Raw genomic sequence first — 14,838 nt, 5'->3', positions numbered from 1 at the left:
GCCGCCTGCCTCCCTGATGTAACCTCAGGAACTGCCATTACGCGTGTGGGAAGAATATGCTCTTGGCTTGTTTGCCATGTTAGATTTTGGAGCAATTTATTTGATAGGAATCATTAAAAGCAGTATTATATAAGGTATTCCAAAAAATGTATACACACTTTTCCTTGATAGCTCAATTGATATTTCTTTCTTTTCAGATTTAACCCATTGGAATTAATAACTATTCAAAGTATGTATACATTTTTTTGGGACACCCTTTATAATATCATATAAAGAAATCAGTAGAGAATAATTTAATACAACTGCATATACCTGCCAGCCACCTCTTTCAAAGCTTAATATTTGCCACATTCTTCAGCTACATTAGAAAAACTTAATATTAAATTTATTAAAACCACAAGTGAAAACTTAATTCTTATTTCCTGCAGATAATTTTTAAAACAATGAAATATTATAGCATACTTCTCCCTGGACCCAGTTCCCATTTTCCCTGCCAGAGAGAACAACAATTTTGTTCTTTATTGTAATATCGTTCAAGAGTTTTCTCCATTTCTTTTGTGATCTGGCCAAGGAATCCATTGCCTTGGTTTATTTTGTTGCTATGATGGTGAGGGTGTATTGGTGGAGTTGTAAAGCTCTTATGATCAGGTGAGTAGTGATAGTATATTGGCTGCCTTCCATGTCCCAGGCTGGTGTCTTAAGTGCATTATCTCATTTAATCTCATCTGCAGGTTATTTTCTTTTAAATATAAAATCATCTTCTCTTATACCTTGTTTTTCACCTTGGCATATGTGATGAATATTTTCCTGTGATAGGATTTGGGTTCCAAAGTAATAATCCATGTTTTGCTCACTTATCAGCTGAGTCCCCTGGTCTAATTATGTAACCTCTCTGTGCTTTAAAGTGGAGATAATATGACCTGATACCCCATAGGGTGGCTAAGATGTGTCAGTGTCTGGCATATAGTAATGTCTCAATATGTTTTAACTATTATGCTATACTACAAATTAAATTTAAGAAGGTAATCTGGTAGCTTTATTTTTCCCGTTTATAAGTGCATTTCAGTCAACAAATGTTTATTGAGCACTTACTAAGTGCCAGGCTCTGTGCCAGGGACTGTGCCAGGTGCTAGGAATATAGAAATGAATACCTATTTCTTCATCTTGGGGATTATAGGGAGATAGTCTAATAATTATTTTCTAGTAAAAGAGAAAAGAACTGAATTACAGAATGTTTTAGTGACTTACAATATTTACCCTTTACACTTTTTATCATGATGTTACATTCTTCAAGAGTTCTTATATCTACCTTGCTTGGTTTTAAAATGAAGCATCTGGGCCAGAACACTGATGAGGCTAGAGTATACTCCCTCCATCATGTAAACTTGGACATTAGGTAGCTTCTGTACCTCCTATCAGGCCTCTCTCTGCAACGTGTACAAAGAAAATATAAAGCATAGAATACAGGAAAAGACACAGGAAGGGCCAGAAGAAAAATAATAGTATGGATTCTGATTACTGGAGGTTAGTATATTTTTAACATGTGATGCCCTTCCAACAGTGAGAGTTAATTCTGTGTTAAAGAAACCATTTATTTATGTAATAAAGGTTAGCATTCCTAAATGCAGTCTATAATTTTCCTGTTCTTTATTAACATCCTGCTTTTAGGTATAAAGGGGGCAGATTTCCCAAAGCTCCTATTAGTCCAGCATTTAGTCATGTTTCAAAATAAGGCAAGGAAAAAAATTCTAGACTTTAAATGTAACATATCCTACACAATATATATCTGACTGTTTTTTGAGATGATGACCAGAACCACAAATTGTAATTATTGTTGAATTTTTAATGAGAGGGTTTATGCTTCAATTGATTTGCTTTATGTTTTTTGCTTGGCAAAGGTCATAACCTATTATGTGGTGTTGAGGGGAGCATGTGACAAAAATCTGTGGTTTTTTTATTGGAAAATATAGGTTGCAGTTAGAAAATCGGGAAGAAAAATCACTGAAATGTTGATGGTGGTTTTTGCTGGTGTAATTGTTATTTTTTTTCTTTAGACATATTTATGTTTCCTACTTGTGAGTGACAAGAAATTAAAACCAAACAAAAAAGATAGTTTTCATTTTTACTATTGTTATGGCTAAATAGCTAACATTTACTGAGTGCTTTACTTATAAAAATCCTCTAAACCTCTCAATAGCTTTACGTAGTCAATCCTATAATCTATCCCCATTTTAGAGATGGAAAAATGAAGGCCAGGAGAGGTTGACTAACTTCCTTCCCCAGTGTCATTCCGTTATAGGTTAAGATATCAAAAGCAGATCTGGTTTTCTCTAGAGTCTGTGCTTTCACTATATAAGAGAGTGAAAGAGCAATTTTGGCAAAATAGGAAACCATTTTTACCTTTGCAATGAAAATATATATTTCTAGAAGCACTTTTATTAAAACACTAGAAGCCCAGTGCAAGAGTTCGTGCATGGGTGGGGTCCCTCGGCCTAGCCAGTGATCAGGGCCTATCGGGGTTGTCTTGCCCAGGCCTGATCTGGGCTGATCAGGGCTGATAGGGGCCAGGCGGGCTGGAGGTTGGCTGTGGGAGATCAGCCAGATGCAGGAGGTTGGCTGTGGGAGCGCACTGACCACCAGTGGGCAGCTCCTGCGTTGGGCGTCTGCCTCCTGGTGGTCAGTGTGTGTCATAGGTACCGGTTGAACAGTCAAATGATCGAACAATTGAGTGGTTGCTTAGGCTTTTATGTAGATAGATAGATAGATAGATAGATAGATAGATAGATAGATAGATAGATTAGACCTCAACATAGACAATTCTGGGAGCTGCACCTAGCTCCTATACTTTGATAGTGCTGATAGTTAGAATGGATACTAATAGCTAACTAGCTAATGTTTTGCAATATTTATTAACCAGTGGGACATGCTTGTGAAGGGTATGCCCCAGGTAAGAGAGTGGGCCTCTTTTACATGGAACAGATCTGTTGGGGGAGAATCCAAGGAACAAACGTCATCTCTGCTCCAGGACCACCAGCCACACACGTGGCTACAGTCCCTCCTGATTCTGAGAGGTACGAAGCTCGAGTCCCCACAGACACAGCCCTTAGATGAGACACCACAGACCGCCTGCCATCTTATTGTTCCTATGTGTTTTATGGGAAAGAAGTGCCCACTTGTCCTTTCATCATTTGAGAAATATTTAATGAGCACCGATTACGGCCAGTCATTGTGCTGGCAGATAAAAATCAAATATGGCCTCTGCTTTTACGGAGCTTCATTACTATGTGAATACTCGTAACTTCATCCTATCTTCCTGAAGTCAAAAAGCCTTATTTCTTGTGCATTGATAAACAGTCTAGTCCCTGTCCTAAGAAATTTATACAGTGTGAATTGGTTCAACTGTTTGACTTTCAAAGGCATACACATATATTAGAGTTCAAGGTTGATGTGAATTGCTCAGTGAAGCTCAACTGACATTGATGTCCTGATTTATGCAAATGGATACAATTATGTGTCCTGTGGACATGGTTGGATGACCAACCAGTGCTTCAGAGAGAGAAGCACCAGCCCCATTTCACTTTGAAAGAATTCCAACTCTTCCTTTTGTTGGTCATGATCTGCACTTTGCGGACTCTTTTCCAGATGAATCCTCAATCACTTTCCAGACATTTTAAAAGTACAGTTATAACTGTGTACGTTTATTTCTAAGATGCTAGGAATGCTTTGTGTGTTATATTCATCCTCAGCACCTTCTGGTGGAATAGGCAGCAGTAACAAGATACTTCATTCTGCCTTGGCTGAAAGCTACAAATGCTGGGGGTGAAGAGGTACTCTTAGGTTTAGCAGTATGTGGGAAATCAGGGTCAGAACTTGTCTTAATTAAAACAATTTGCCTCCGGTTGCTTTTGGTAAATGTAATTGTTGGCAATCATTATATAGAAGGATGGTCAAGAAGAGATCTACTGTTGCCATGAAGGTGTAACTGTTCTGCCTGTCACTTACATCGTCTTTTCTTTAATCCCGACAGGAAGGTACCTCCTTCCTAACCCCACTGCAGGACAGACCTGGTCAGCGTCTGCAGAGACGTCCAACCTTGTGCGCATGCGCAGCCAGGCCTTGGGCCAGTCGGCGCCCTCGCTCACGGCCAGTCTGGTAAGTGTGTCTCCGGGCTCTGTCTGTGGTGGGTTGGGTTTTACCCATCTTGCCACCTCCCTAGGGACTGTTTTAAGTTTATTGAGTTTAAATAGATTTGAACCTACATTTAACATTAAGCACAGATTTGGCAATGTGAAATTCCTTGCTTTCAGTGTGTTCATTTTTCTAAGCGCCAACCCCCTACCCCCTAACCTAATTTGGAGTATTTCTTTCAATTTTACTCTGTCTCCACTCTTCCCTCAAAAGAAAGGAATATGTTTCTAAGCTTTAAAACAATTTCAAACTAACAGAGAAGTCGCAAGACTAAGAAAAATAATAGAACACCAGCTGGTCCTTTACTAGATTCAACTATTAACCTCTTGCCCAACTTGCTTTATCATTTGCTTTCTCTCCCTGTATATAGACACATGCATATACATATATGTGTACATACACACATACTTTTTAAACTGTTTGCGAGTAGCTTGTATATATCATAGCCTTTTGTTATCACAGTTATCAGTTTCAGTAAATTTATGGCTGATAAAAAGCCCTTTATCTACTCTGTCATCTGCATTTCAGTTTTATCAATTGGCTCAGTAATGTCCTCTATAGCATTTTCCCTCCCCCAGAACAGGATCCAGTCCAGTCATGCATTGGATTTAATTGTCATATCTACTTAGTTCCCTTTAATCTGGGATTATTTCCAGAGCCTTTATTTTACCACTTTGACATCAAGATCTTTGAAGACTACATACTCCCACCTATGTGTTTTAATGGAATATTTCTCATATTACATGTGGCTTATATGTTTGATATTTCCTCATGTTTTTGCATTCCAATCTAGAATATCACATTGGGCCTGCCATCTGCAGACACATGTCTATCTGTCCCTCATTGTGAAGTTAATTTCTTTCCCCAGTCAAGGTGTTGCCAGATTTCTCCACTGTAGTCTTCCTTTTATGAAAAATTTGGGACTTATTTTAAAGGTGCAGTTAAAGTGTTGATCACATTTTCCTCCATATCATCCCCAAGTTCAAAGTTACTTTTTCTTCTTGGGGAATTTTATCAAAAGCTTATTTTACTGTTAGTATTTACTTTGTAAGGAAAATTTCTCACAATTAGTGACTTTTTTTAAAGTGTTTTTTTGGGGTCAATGCAATATTATTCTTAACACTTAAATAGTAATCTTGTATGTTTATTGCCAAGAAAAATCATTCTGATTAAATCAACACTGTTACAAAGGGGACACACACACACACACACACACACACACACACACACACACACTAGTGGCCCAGTGCATGAAATTCGTGCATGGCGGGCGGGGGGGGTGGGGTGTCCCTCAGCCCAGCCTGCACCCTCTCCAATGTGGGACCCCTTGGTGGATGTCCGTCTGCCGGCTCCTAACCACTCACCTGCCTGCCTGCCTGATCACCCGTAACCACTCTACCCGCCAGCCTGATCGCCCCCAACTGCCCCCCCACTTCTGGCCTGATCACCCCTAACTGCCCCCACCCCTGCCGGCCTGCTCGCCCTCAACTGCCTCCCCCTGCTGGCCTGATCGCCCCCAACTGCCTCCCCCTGCCAGCCTGCTCTCCCCCACCTGCCCCCCCCCGCTGGTCTGCTTGCCCCTCCCTCCCCCTGGCCTGCTTGCCCCTCCCCCCCCCGCCAGCCTGACCACCTCCAACTGCCCTCCCCTGCCGGCCTGATTGCCCCTAACCACCTCGACCTCGGCCCTGCCACCATGGCTTTGTCCGGAAGGACATTCGGAAGGTCTCCCGGAAGGTCTCCCAGTCTAATTAGCATATTACCCTTTTATTAGTGTGTGTGCACTCGGTGGGGGGTCCCTCAGCCCGGCCTGCACCCTCATGCAGTCTGGGAGCCCTCAGGGGATGTCCATAACACTGCTGCAGAGGCGGGGGAGGCTCTGCCACCGCTGCTGTGCTCACCAGCTGTGAACCTGGCTTCTGGCTGAGCAGCACTGCCCCTGTGGGAGCACACTGACCACCAGGGGGCAGCTCCTGCACTGAGCATCTGCCCCATGGTGGTCAGTGTGTGTTATAGTGACTGATCATTCCACCTTTCGGTCTATTCGCATATTAGCCTTTTATTATATAGGATATATGTTACATACTCAAACACAGAAACTGATTTACTCATTGACCTAAGGTATTTGGGAATAAGATAGAAAAATAAGGACGACTATTAATAAAAAACGTAAGAGGAGTATTCCCCAAAAACTATCCAATGACATTCTTATCAAAGTCACTTAAATTATTAACTTATTCACCCTGCAAGTTTTTATAGTGTTTGCTTAAAAGTAAAACTAGCTTGGCCAGCCTGGCTCAGTGGTTGAGGATCTACCTATGAACCTGGAGGTGATGGTTCGATTCCCGGTTGGGGAACATGCCCGGGTTGCGGGCTTGGTCCCCAGTGGGGGTCGTGCAGGAAGCAGCCGATCAATGGTTCTCTCTCATCATTGATGTTTCTATCTCTCCCTCTCCCTTCCTCTCTGAAATCAATAAAAATATATTTTTAAAAAAAGTAAAACTAGAGAAAATGTTAAAATATTATAGAAACAAACTTAAAATAGTACTTGGCACATAACAAGTCTCAAATCTTAGCAGAATTAATACTTCTGTTCTTATCATATTATGGGTAAGTTTGGATAGAGAAGCCAGACTGTGATCAACCACTTACTGCTAGACAGTGAAAGTTTAAAATGTAGCCCACATCATATGTCTCATTCAGAAGTTTCATGATTCCCGAGTTGTAGTTTAAGGAAAACTATTTGTGAGCTGTTTGACCAAGTCTCTGTCCCCAACCTGAGAGCCACAGCAGCTGGAGGAGGGCTGCCGGGCAGAGACCCTCTTGATTCCCTTGTTGTTCTGCTTGAACTGGTCGAGGTTTCTATGCCATATCGTTTATTTCAGTGTGTCACAGTATGTACCCTTTTCGAAGTGTTAATAGTTAATGTTTTTGGATTGGATTATGTTTAAAGTACCTCTGCTGATTACAACTAACAGATTCAGATTTGATAATGATGCTGAGAGGTGGAAATATACACCTATTAGAACTTACTTTCTTTTTCTTTTTTTCTTTTTGGTGGGGGTGACATCCTATATAATAAAGAGCTAATATACTAATTATACCGAACCGCAGAACGACCGTCCGGACGACCATCCGAACGACCTTCCAAATGAAGCCGGGACTATGAGGGCCTACCCTTGCACTAATTTCGTGCATCGGGCCTCTAGTTGTTTAATAAAATTATATAGGTTTCAGGTATAGAATTCTATAATAGATCATCTGTATATTGTATTGTGTGTTCACCAGCCCAAGTCAAGTCTCCTTCCATCACCACTTATCTCCATTTTACCTTCTTCTACCCCCTCACCTCCTTTCCCTCTGCTAATCACCCTACTAATGTCTGTGTCTATGAGTTTTGTTTTTCCTTTGCTGAATCCCTTCACCTTTATCACCCGACCCCCAACCCACTCACCTATGACAGCTGTCAGTCTGTTCTCTGATATCTGTGAGTCTGTTTCTGTTTTGTTTGTTAGTTTATTTTGTTCATTAGATTCCACCTGTAAGTGAAATCATATGATACTTGTCTTTCTCTGACTGGCCTTTTCTCTTTTCTTCCTCCTTCTTGTTTCTTTCTTTATCTTCTAAACAAGCTGATGTTTTTGGAGGTGCTCTGTACAATAGAACACGATTCTCTTGGACCCTCTCCTGGCCACGGTCCTCACCCCCAGCACCCCATCTTGGAGCTGTAAGCCAGCCTTCTCCTCCTGACTCTCCTTAGCGTGTATCAAGGTGCACCTTTGTTTTAATTCTTTGTGTTTATGCCTAATATTCCCCTGCTAGACTGCAAGCTTCTTCAGGGCAGAATTCCTGTCGGATTGGCTTGCTGCCCCTCCTTGCTCCTAGCACAAGGCCTTGGATTTAGGAGGCATTCAATAAATAATGTTGATGGAACGAATAATTATTCCTAGGAAGTGACAGATTCCTTTAGTTGCTAGGAGAGAGTGATGGTGTGATTCTCTGTGCTGTAATGGGTGGCCTAATAAGATCATCCATCTAAAACCTCTTTGGTTTTGTTGTTCATGGCATCTTACAATTGTGATTAGCCTTAAAGTCCATGTAATGGGCCAAATCCCATTTAGTTCTACATCAGCCGTTCAAAAACTAGGCTGACAAAATTATGAAGAGATTACAGTGTCCACATTCAAGGAGATTTTATTAATCTGCCTGTAGGCAGTCATGTAGCACATTGGCTTAAATATTTTGTTGATTCATTGAAAAAGTGAGTCGAAGCAAAGTGTGTATTCAAGTGTGTAAAAATGGGAAAAATAGGAATCAAAGCAGTTTATGTCCACATAACGGCATTACAAGTTGATGTAACAGAATTTCATGTTCAGCACAACATACATTTCAGAAAAGTAGAGACCCTCAACCTGAGAGGGATTCATATGTTAGTAAGATATAAATGAAGGCCCCGTGGCTGGCAGGTGTTCATATGTTAGTAAGATATAAATGAAGGCCCCATGGTTTGGTCGGTATGAATTTTAGTAAATGCATGACCTATAGTGATTTAAATGCCATAGGCAAGCTTGAAGGTAATGCTAACTACCTTCTCAAGAAGGAGATTAATTCCTAGCCCAAAGTATCTAGTTTTTCTTGGCAATGCTAAATGTAGCTGTGCTCCCTCTCCCAGACATTTTGGGCATTTCAGATAAATGACATGTTGCCAATTCATCCTAAGTAGCCTGGTTGCTGGCAGAATACATGCTCAGCCAGTGTCCGCCTGCTGGGACACCAGCCGGGAGTGCTGATGAAGTGTCAGATGTATACTTCATATACATTAATCTGAAGAGGGGAAAACTCATTTCCCCATTTGCTTCCTCCATTTTTCTGTCCCTCCACACACACACGGGTAGTTTATCAAAGAAGTCATAGTCGTCAAAAGCAGGGGGGTTTAGACAGATGCTGCTTTCCGGCAACACATGGACATTTCAGGAGGCAAAAGCAGGACCAGTGGTGACGTACTTTTCTTTAGGAAAATAGGGCTGTGAGCTTTGATGGTTAAAGGTTAGAAATGGTGTATGTGGTCATCGCAAGAAGCATCCACTTCTTTTGTACTTTGGGGTAATAGATAGATGGCAGAAACACAGTGAAAATTAGTTTCCAGTTTTTTCCTCCAATTTTCTGTGTGATTTGAATCATGAGACTTATGTTTTGTTTGTGTGAACATCCTGTCACATTCTTTCTTATTGGGGTCTTTCTTGACCATCCTATTTGAAACTGTTCCCACATGGATGCTCCCTATCCATCCACACCCCGCCCCCCGCCGCCTCCGTGTTACTCATTCACTTTTCTCCATAGCTTTAGCTCCTTCCAATAGTCTACATAATTTACCTTATTGTATATCTCTTAATACTTAACGAGAAATTCATGAGGGTGAAGATATTTTTTGTTTTCCCAGCTACTTCTTCAGGTGCTCAATGCTTATTGAATGCATGGACATGTATATTTCCTTTCTATAAATTTTTAGTATGCTAAATGGGTTCCTATTTATTTTTTGTTGTTTTAATCTGTGATTAACTTTTGGGGTTTATATTATTTATTCCACTGAAGAAGCTATTCTTCAAGCCCAAGAGCAGTTCACTATGCAAACTGAATTCAGGAATTAAACTATAGTTGTTTAGTTGGAAAATGAGAATGAGGGGGGAAAAGCAGTGTGGTTAACAGATCAACTCTAGTTTCTACTACTTGTTAGCTGTGCGAACCTCAGTTTCTCCATCTATATAGGGGGTCTAATGGTTGTAGTAACCTCATAAATTTATTGCGAGGGTTAAATGAATGAACTTTTATGTGCTACTTTACACAGTGCCTGTCACTCAAATGCTGGAGTCAGTGTTGCTGGGGTTGGTAGGAAAAATGTTTCTTGGGGGTTATCAGCTGGGCTTGGCTGAGATGGTATTATCAGAAGGGAGGGAGACACGCACTTACCTCTCAGATCATTTGATTTCATTTTTGTCCTTATCCCTTGCATGATGGTGGATCACTTTGTTTCTTTCTTCCTCATTTTCACTCAAAATTCACCAACCCAACAAACTGGAAGATATCTTTCTAGAAGAGTTAACTTTATTGAGGCGAGGGAGTGCTTTTAATATGTTTTTTCAACTTTTTAATATTACGTTAAGTGATATAATTTTGTTTCTTCAGTGACCCTCTTCTGACATTGTATCCATTCCTTTTCATGGAAAATTTATGTTTCATGATGCACAATAAATATTAAAACCAAACTATTTAAACTAATCTATTCAAAGAGCCTTGATGAATATTCATCTTTTCCGTTTGCAAAAATGCATTATGAAGAGCCAGGGCAAATTCACTAAATGTATGCAAAAGTGCATTTTTCTTTTTTAATTCATTCAGAATGTACTGACATAATGTCAGCATTTATTTAGGCTAGAGACTTTATTTGCAGCCATTTAATATTATATCAATACTTCATTAGCCTTATAGCTCAAAAACAAAAACCTGAGCTGAAGTCCAATTAGTGAACTCTGAGAGAGTACCTGCTAAATATTGATGTCGGGACAATTTGAATGCCCTTGGATAAATTGCTTAACAAAAGTTGCAGAATACAACTATGAATTAACATCTCTCCTTAGCCATTATGACTCAATTGAAAGGCTGCATACTATTCTAACGTATGGATTTCTCCCAGTCTATAAAGCTATGTCACCCTTTAGGTTACTTCCAAGTTTTCCCTCTTGCAAATAATGGTGATGAGCAGGCTTTTAATAAGTCCTTGTCACCTCTAATTATTTTTTCAGGGTATATTCTTGGAGCAGGATTACTTTGGTAACGGATGTGAGGATGATGGAGCTTCCTCAGACTTTATCTAAATTGTTTCTTGGAATGCTCTGCACATTTACATGTCCATATATTGAAAAAGTGTGTCTCCCTACACTCTGGCCAGCAGTCAGTATTGCCTTCTCAATAAAACGTAACCTTGCTAGTTCATTAGGTGAAAATAATCTTTTTTACATCTATTGTTGATTTCCAGTGAAGTCAATATGTTAAATGGACACATTGAACTCGTACACCAAAGCCCTCAGATAAAGCAAATATGAAACTGGGCTTATCCACACTTCCTCCTATAATGTCTTCCTTCCGTTCCCTAAACTAGCTTACTATAGCAACTGTGGGTATCCTCCCCGGCTCTTGGGATACAGGAACTGCTGAGTGTGATTATAATGTATGTAGCTGATGGCATTATTCCACCGTTCAGCATTTTTTTTCATCTGGAAAGTAGTAATCTCAATTGTGAAGTGTGCCTTCAGCTGTGGACATTAGACTTGGAGTCTCAGGGGTGCTTGTATTCCAGGAGCAATACATCTTTGAGTTATTACCCTCTGAGCTAGGTTCTGTTTATGGTGAAGGGATGAATTTTCATAACTCAGTGCCGAAATAGCGAAAGGGAGCCCTGAGCAGATTATTACAGGTCAGGCCTAATCCATGAAGATAAATCTCATTATAGGCTCACCTGGGCCCATCCACAGAGTAGTTGGTTTAACTGAGTCTGTAAATCAAAGATAGGCTTAAAAACAAACTATAAAATGCTCACTGTAATCTAACTACTGCCTCTATGAAGAGATACTCTAAATGTGCATCCTTACTCTACACATGCTTGGCTGTCATGAGAATAATTAGCAGAAAACATGTGAAGTATGCTGTGATTCAGACTATGGATGAATAAACTATTTATTTGGGAGGAGATATTTATATATATATATTGTTTAAAGTATTACAAATAGTAGTACATATGTCACCTTTTTTCCCCCCCATTGACCTTCCCCCGGCCTCTCCCCTACCCACTGGCACATGCCCTCACCCCCTCACCCCCCGCCACCCAGTGTCTTGTGTCCATTGGTTATGCTTATATGCATGTATGCAAGTCAGGAGGAGAGATTGTTTTCTTTTTTTTTTTTAATGGAAATCCACCCAGAAAAAGTCACTTAAAAGTTTCCATCCCAATTTTCTTTCTAACATTTTGCAAAGATTAAAAATATTCATTACCTTTTGTAGGGGTCATCCTTCCTGGGAAGGATGGGGTGCCTGCTGGAATAGCTCTGTGTGTGTGTCGGGGGGTGGGGAGGGGCGGGCTAGACAGACGGGTCGAGTGAAGACTTCTTGTTATCAAAGGCCATAAATATTCTATGGGATTTAAAGAGAAAAGATGCATGCCTTCTTTTAATTGTTTACAATCATATAGGGAAATGAAACAAATTTATTACTGCAGTACCGTGCGTGTGTGTGTCTGTGCACGTGCACGCGTGCACATGTGCTAAAGCTTAGCTTTCACTTATTACCCACTTACCCAAATGTGGACCTATTTTGAAAGTGGCCAGCCTGTTCACCAAGCATTATGAGATGATGCTGGCACTTATTCCTCACTGTGTCTTTAGCACCAAGGACAGTGCCTGGTATGCCTTTAGTACTCACATTATGATTGTTTATTAACAAACTAGAGGCCCGGTGCATGAAATTTGTGCATGGGTAGGGTCCCTAGGTCTGGCTGGCAATCAGGGCCAATCTGCAGGGCGACCTGCGGGGCAATCAGGGGGTCCCCGCTGGCACCCACCTTGGCGGGCCTGGCAATGCCCATTCGCTGGCCCCGCCCCCCCCCCACCACCAGTTGTGTCCCTCTGCTGACACCCGCCTTGGCTGGCCTGGGGCCTGTGGGCTGGGGGAAGCTCCTGTGTTGAGCATCTTCCCCCTGGTGGTCAGTATGCATCATAGCGACTGGTTGTTCCACTGTTCGGTTGATTTGCATATTAGGCTTTTATTATATAGGATGTTGAGGAGTTCTTGTTTCCAAGTTTCAATAGTTTTCTGAGGTTCCTGTTGTTCTGTTTCCAAGTCCAGACTAGTTGAATGGTTGGGATATCAAGGATTTGGTTGGGTTGTGTGTTGGGGAACATGCTTGGGATGAGGGTGATGAAGCAGTCATGGCAGCTATCATGGAAGTGTCTCTTGGTGTAGTGATGATCAGGTACCACTCTGGTGGATTCCTGGTGTGACACAGCTTGTCCTTTCTGGTGTCCCGTGGCCTCCATGGTAAAATATCAGCACTTGCCTATTTGCTATCTTATTGTCAAAAGGATTCTACAGCTCACGAGAAACCAAGAAACCCATAGTAATTAGACAGTGGCTTGTGGGAGGGAAGATATTAGGATGTAACATTTCCCTTCTTGGGAAAAATGAAAATTTATTTTAATTCATAGACTTCTTAGGCTTCCTGGTTATTATGGATCTGGAAAAGCCAACATACTTCAACATCATAGTTTTCTAGATATGCTTTGGTGGTTAGTGGAATGAGCACTAGTGGTAATTTTACTTATTCCTTGTATCTAGTGTTGGATTCTGGATTAGTGTATTTGTTCATTATGCTCATTTTTCAGTTAATTGATTATATTACTAGAGTCCCTATTATATAAGTAGTATTCAAACCTCCAAGGGGAAAATGTGAAGCATAGTCTTGCTTTATAAAAGAGCTTCTGACCTGGTTGAAATAAGACTTCTGAGAAATCAGAGAGCAAAGTAGAAGATAATATACTGGATAGTTGGCAACTATGAAAAAGGATAGATGTGGAAGAATGGCATGAGCTGTGGTTTCTGGAATGTGTTGGTAGGTAAGCTTCAAGGCATAGTGGACCTGTGTCCACGGAGGAATGGGGTGGGGTGGTCAGCAAAGGTGGTCAGCGTGGTGTGGATATGAGTATTTCTTCTTAACATGCTGTTTCTATAATAATTAGGGAGGCAACGCTCTACATGAAATTCCAAAGGCTTATGGATATCAGTGGTAGACGGTTTTTTATGTCATTCGAGCCCTAGAAGACTACCTACCATCTATCTCTTAGTGAGAAAAATGTTCTAGTAAGAGGTGGATGGGGAGCCTTTAAGCACTCAACTGATTTCTTTTTACATCGGAAATTTCCAGGCAGAAAGCCTGGTATCTTCAGGTGTTTTAGTCAAAAGGAAATAAAGTCTTTATTTTTGTTAGATTCAATGATGAGACGCTAATGAAGGCTCACTGGGTCATGAGGCCTTCTCTTTGTGGTCTGGCACTATGTTAGTTTGTTTTTAAGGGAAGAACTGAGCAGTGTGGTAGGTCTAATTTAGTTATTTGTAATATACTAAATTCTTTTATTGTTCAGGGCATAGTAGCCTCCATTTAAAGAAAAAACAACACATAAACAATGGCTGCTAAGTAGCAGAGAACATGTTTGCAAATAATATGCACAGGCATAAAGCCCTCGCTTAAGTCTAACCTCACACCTGGACTGATCATCATTCCAAGTTTGCTTTCTAAGAGCCCTAACTTCTGTTCCTTCTTTCATTTGCCTGTTTTCTTTGTTTCTATACCTTTCTTTCTATCCAAGATGATTCTCTACTAAAACTTGAATTGTTCTCTGGGTGGTGTATAGCCTAACAATTTAAGAATCCAAGATACTACATTATTGTTTGTACTGTAGAATTCTGCATTCACTAAGTAATAATAAGGTTTTAACATGTCATGGGTATCTATATCCCCAAGAAAAGAGGGGTATATATTTATTGCTCTTTTTGCAAGAATGAATGCTTCTTCTAGAAGTCTTGTGAAGTATATCTTCATTGCATGAA

At 40.6% G+C, this 14,838-nt stretch overlaps 1 protein-coding gene across 6 annotated transcripts in view; it reads left to right on the top strand.

The window, feature by feature from the left end:
• The window catches only part of MAST4 (microtubule associated serine/threonine kinase family member 4), a 522,072-nt gene that overhangs the window by 173,800 nt on the left and 333,434 nt on the right, over positions 1-14,838 (top strand). For all 6 annotated transcript variants that reach the window (XM_079794432.1, XM_079794438.1, XM_079794433.1 and 3 more), the window contains exon 3: positions 4,028-4,152. In XM_079794432.1, coding sequence (XP_079650558.1) covers positions 4,028-4,152 — 125 coding nt within the window. The remainder of the gene's footprint in view (positions 1-4,027; positions 4,153-14,838) is intronic.

This window comes from Cnephaeus nilssonii (assembly GCF_951640355.1).
Source record: "Cnephaeus nilssonii genome assembly, chromosome: 2".
In the NCBI taxonomy this organism is placed as follows: Eukaryota; Metazoa; Chordata; class Mammalia; order Chiroptera; family Vespertilionidae; genus Cnephaeus; species Cnephaeus nilssonii.
Note: the sequence above shows the minus strand (reverse complement) of the source record. Positions and strands in the feature narration are given on the sequence as shown.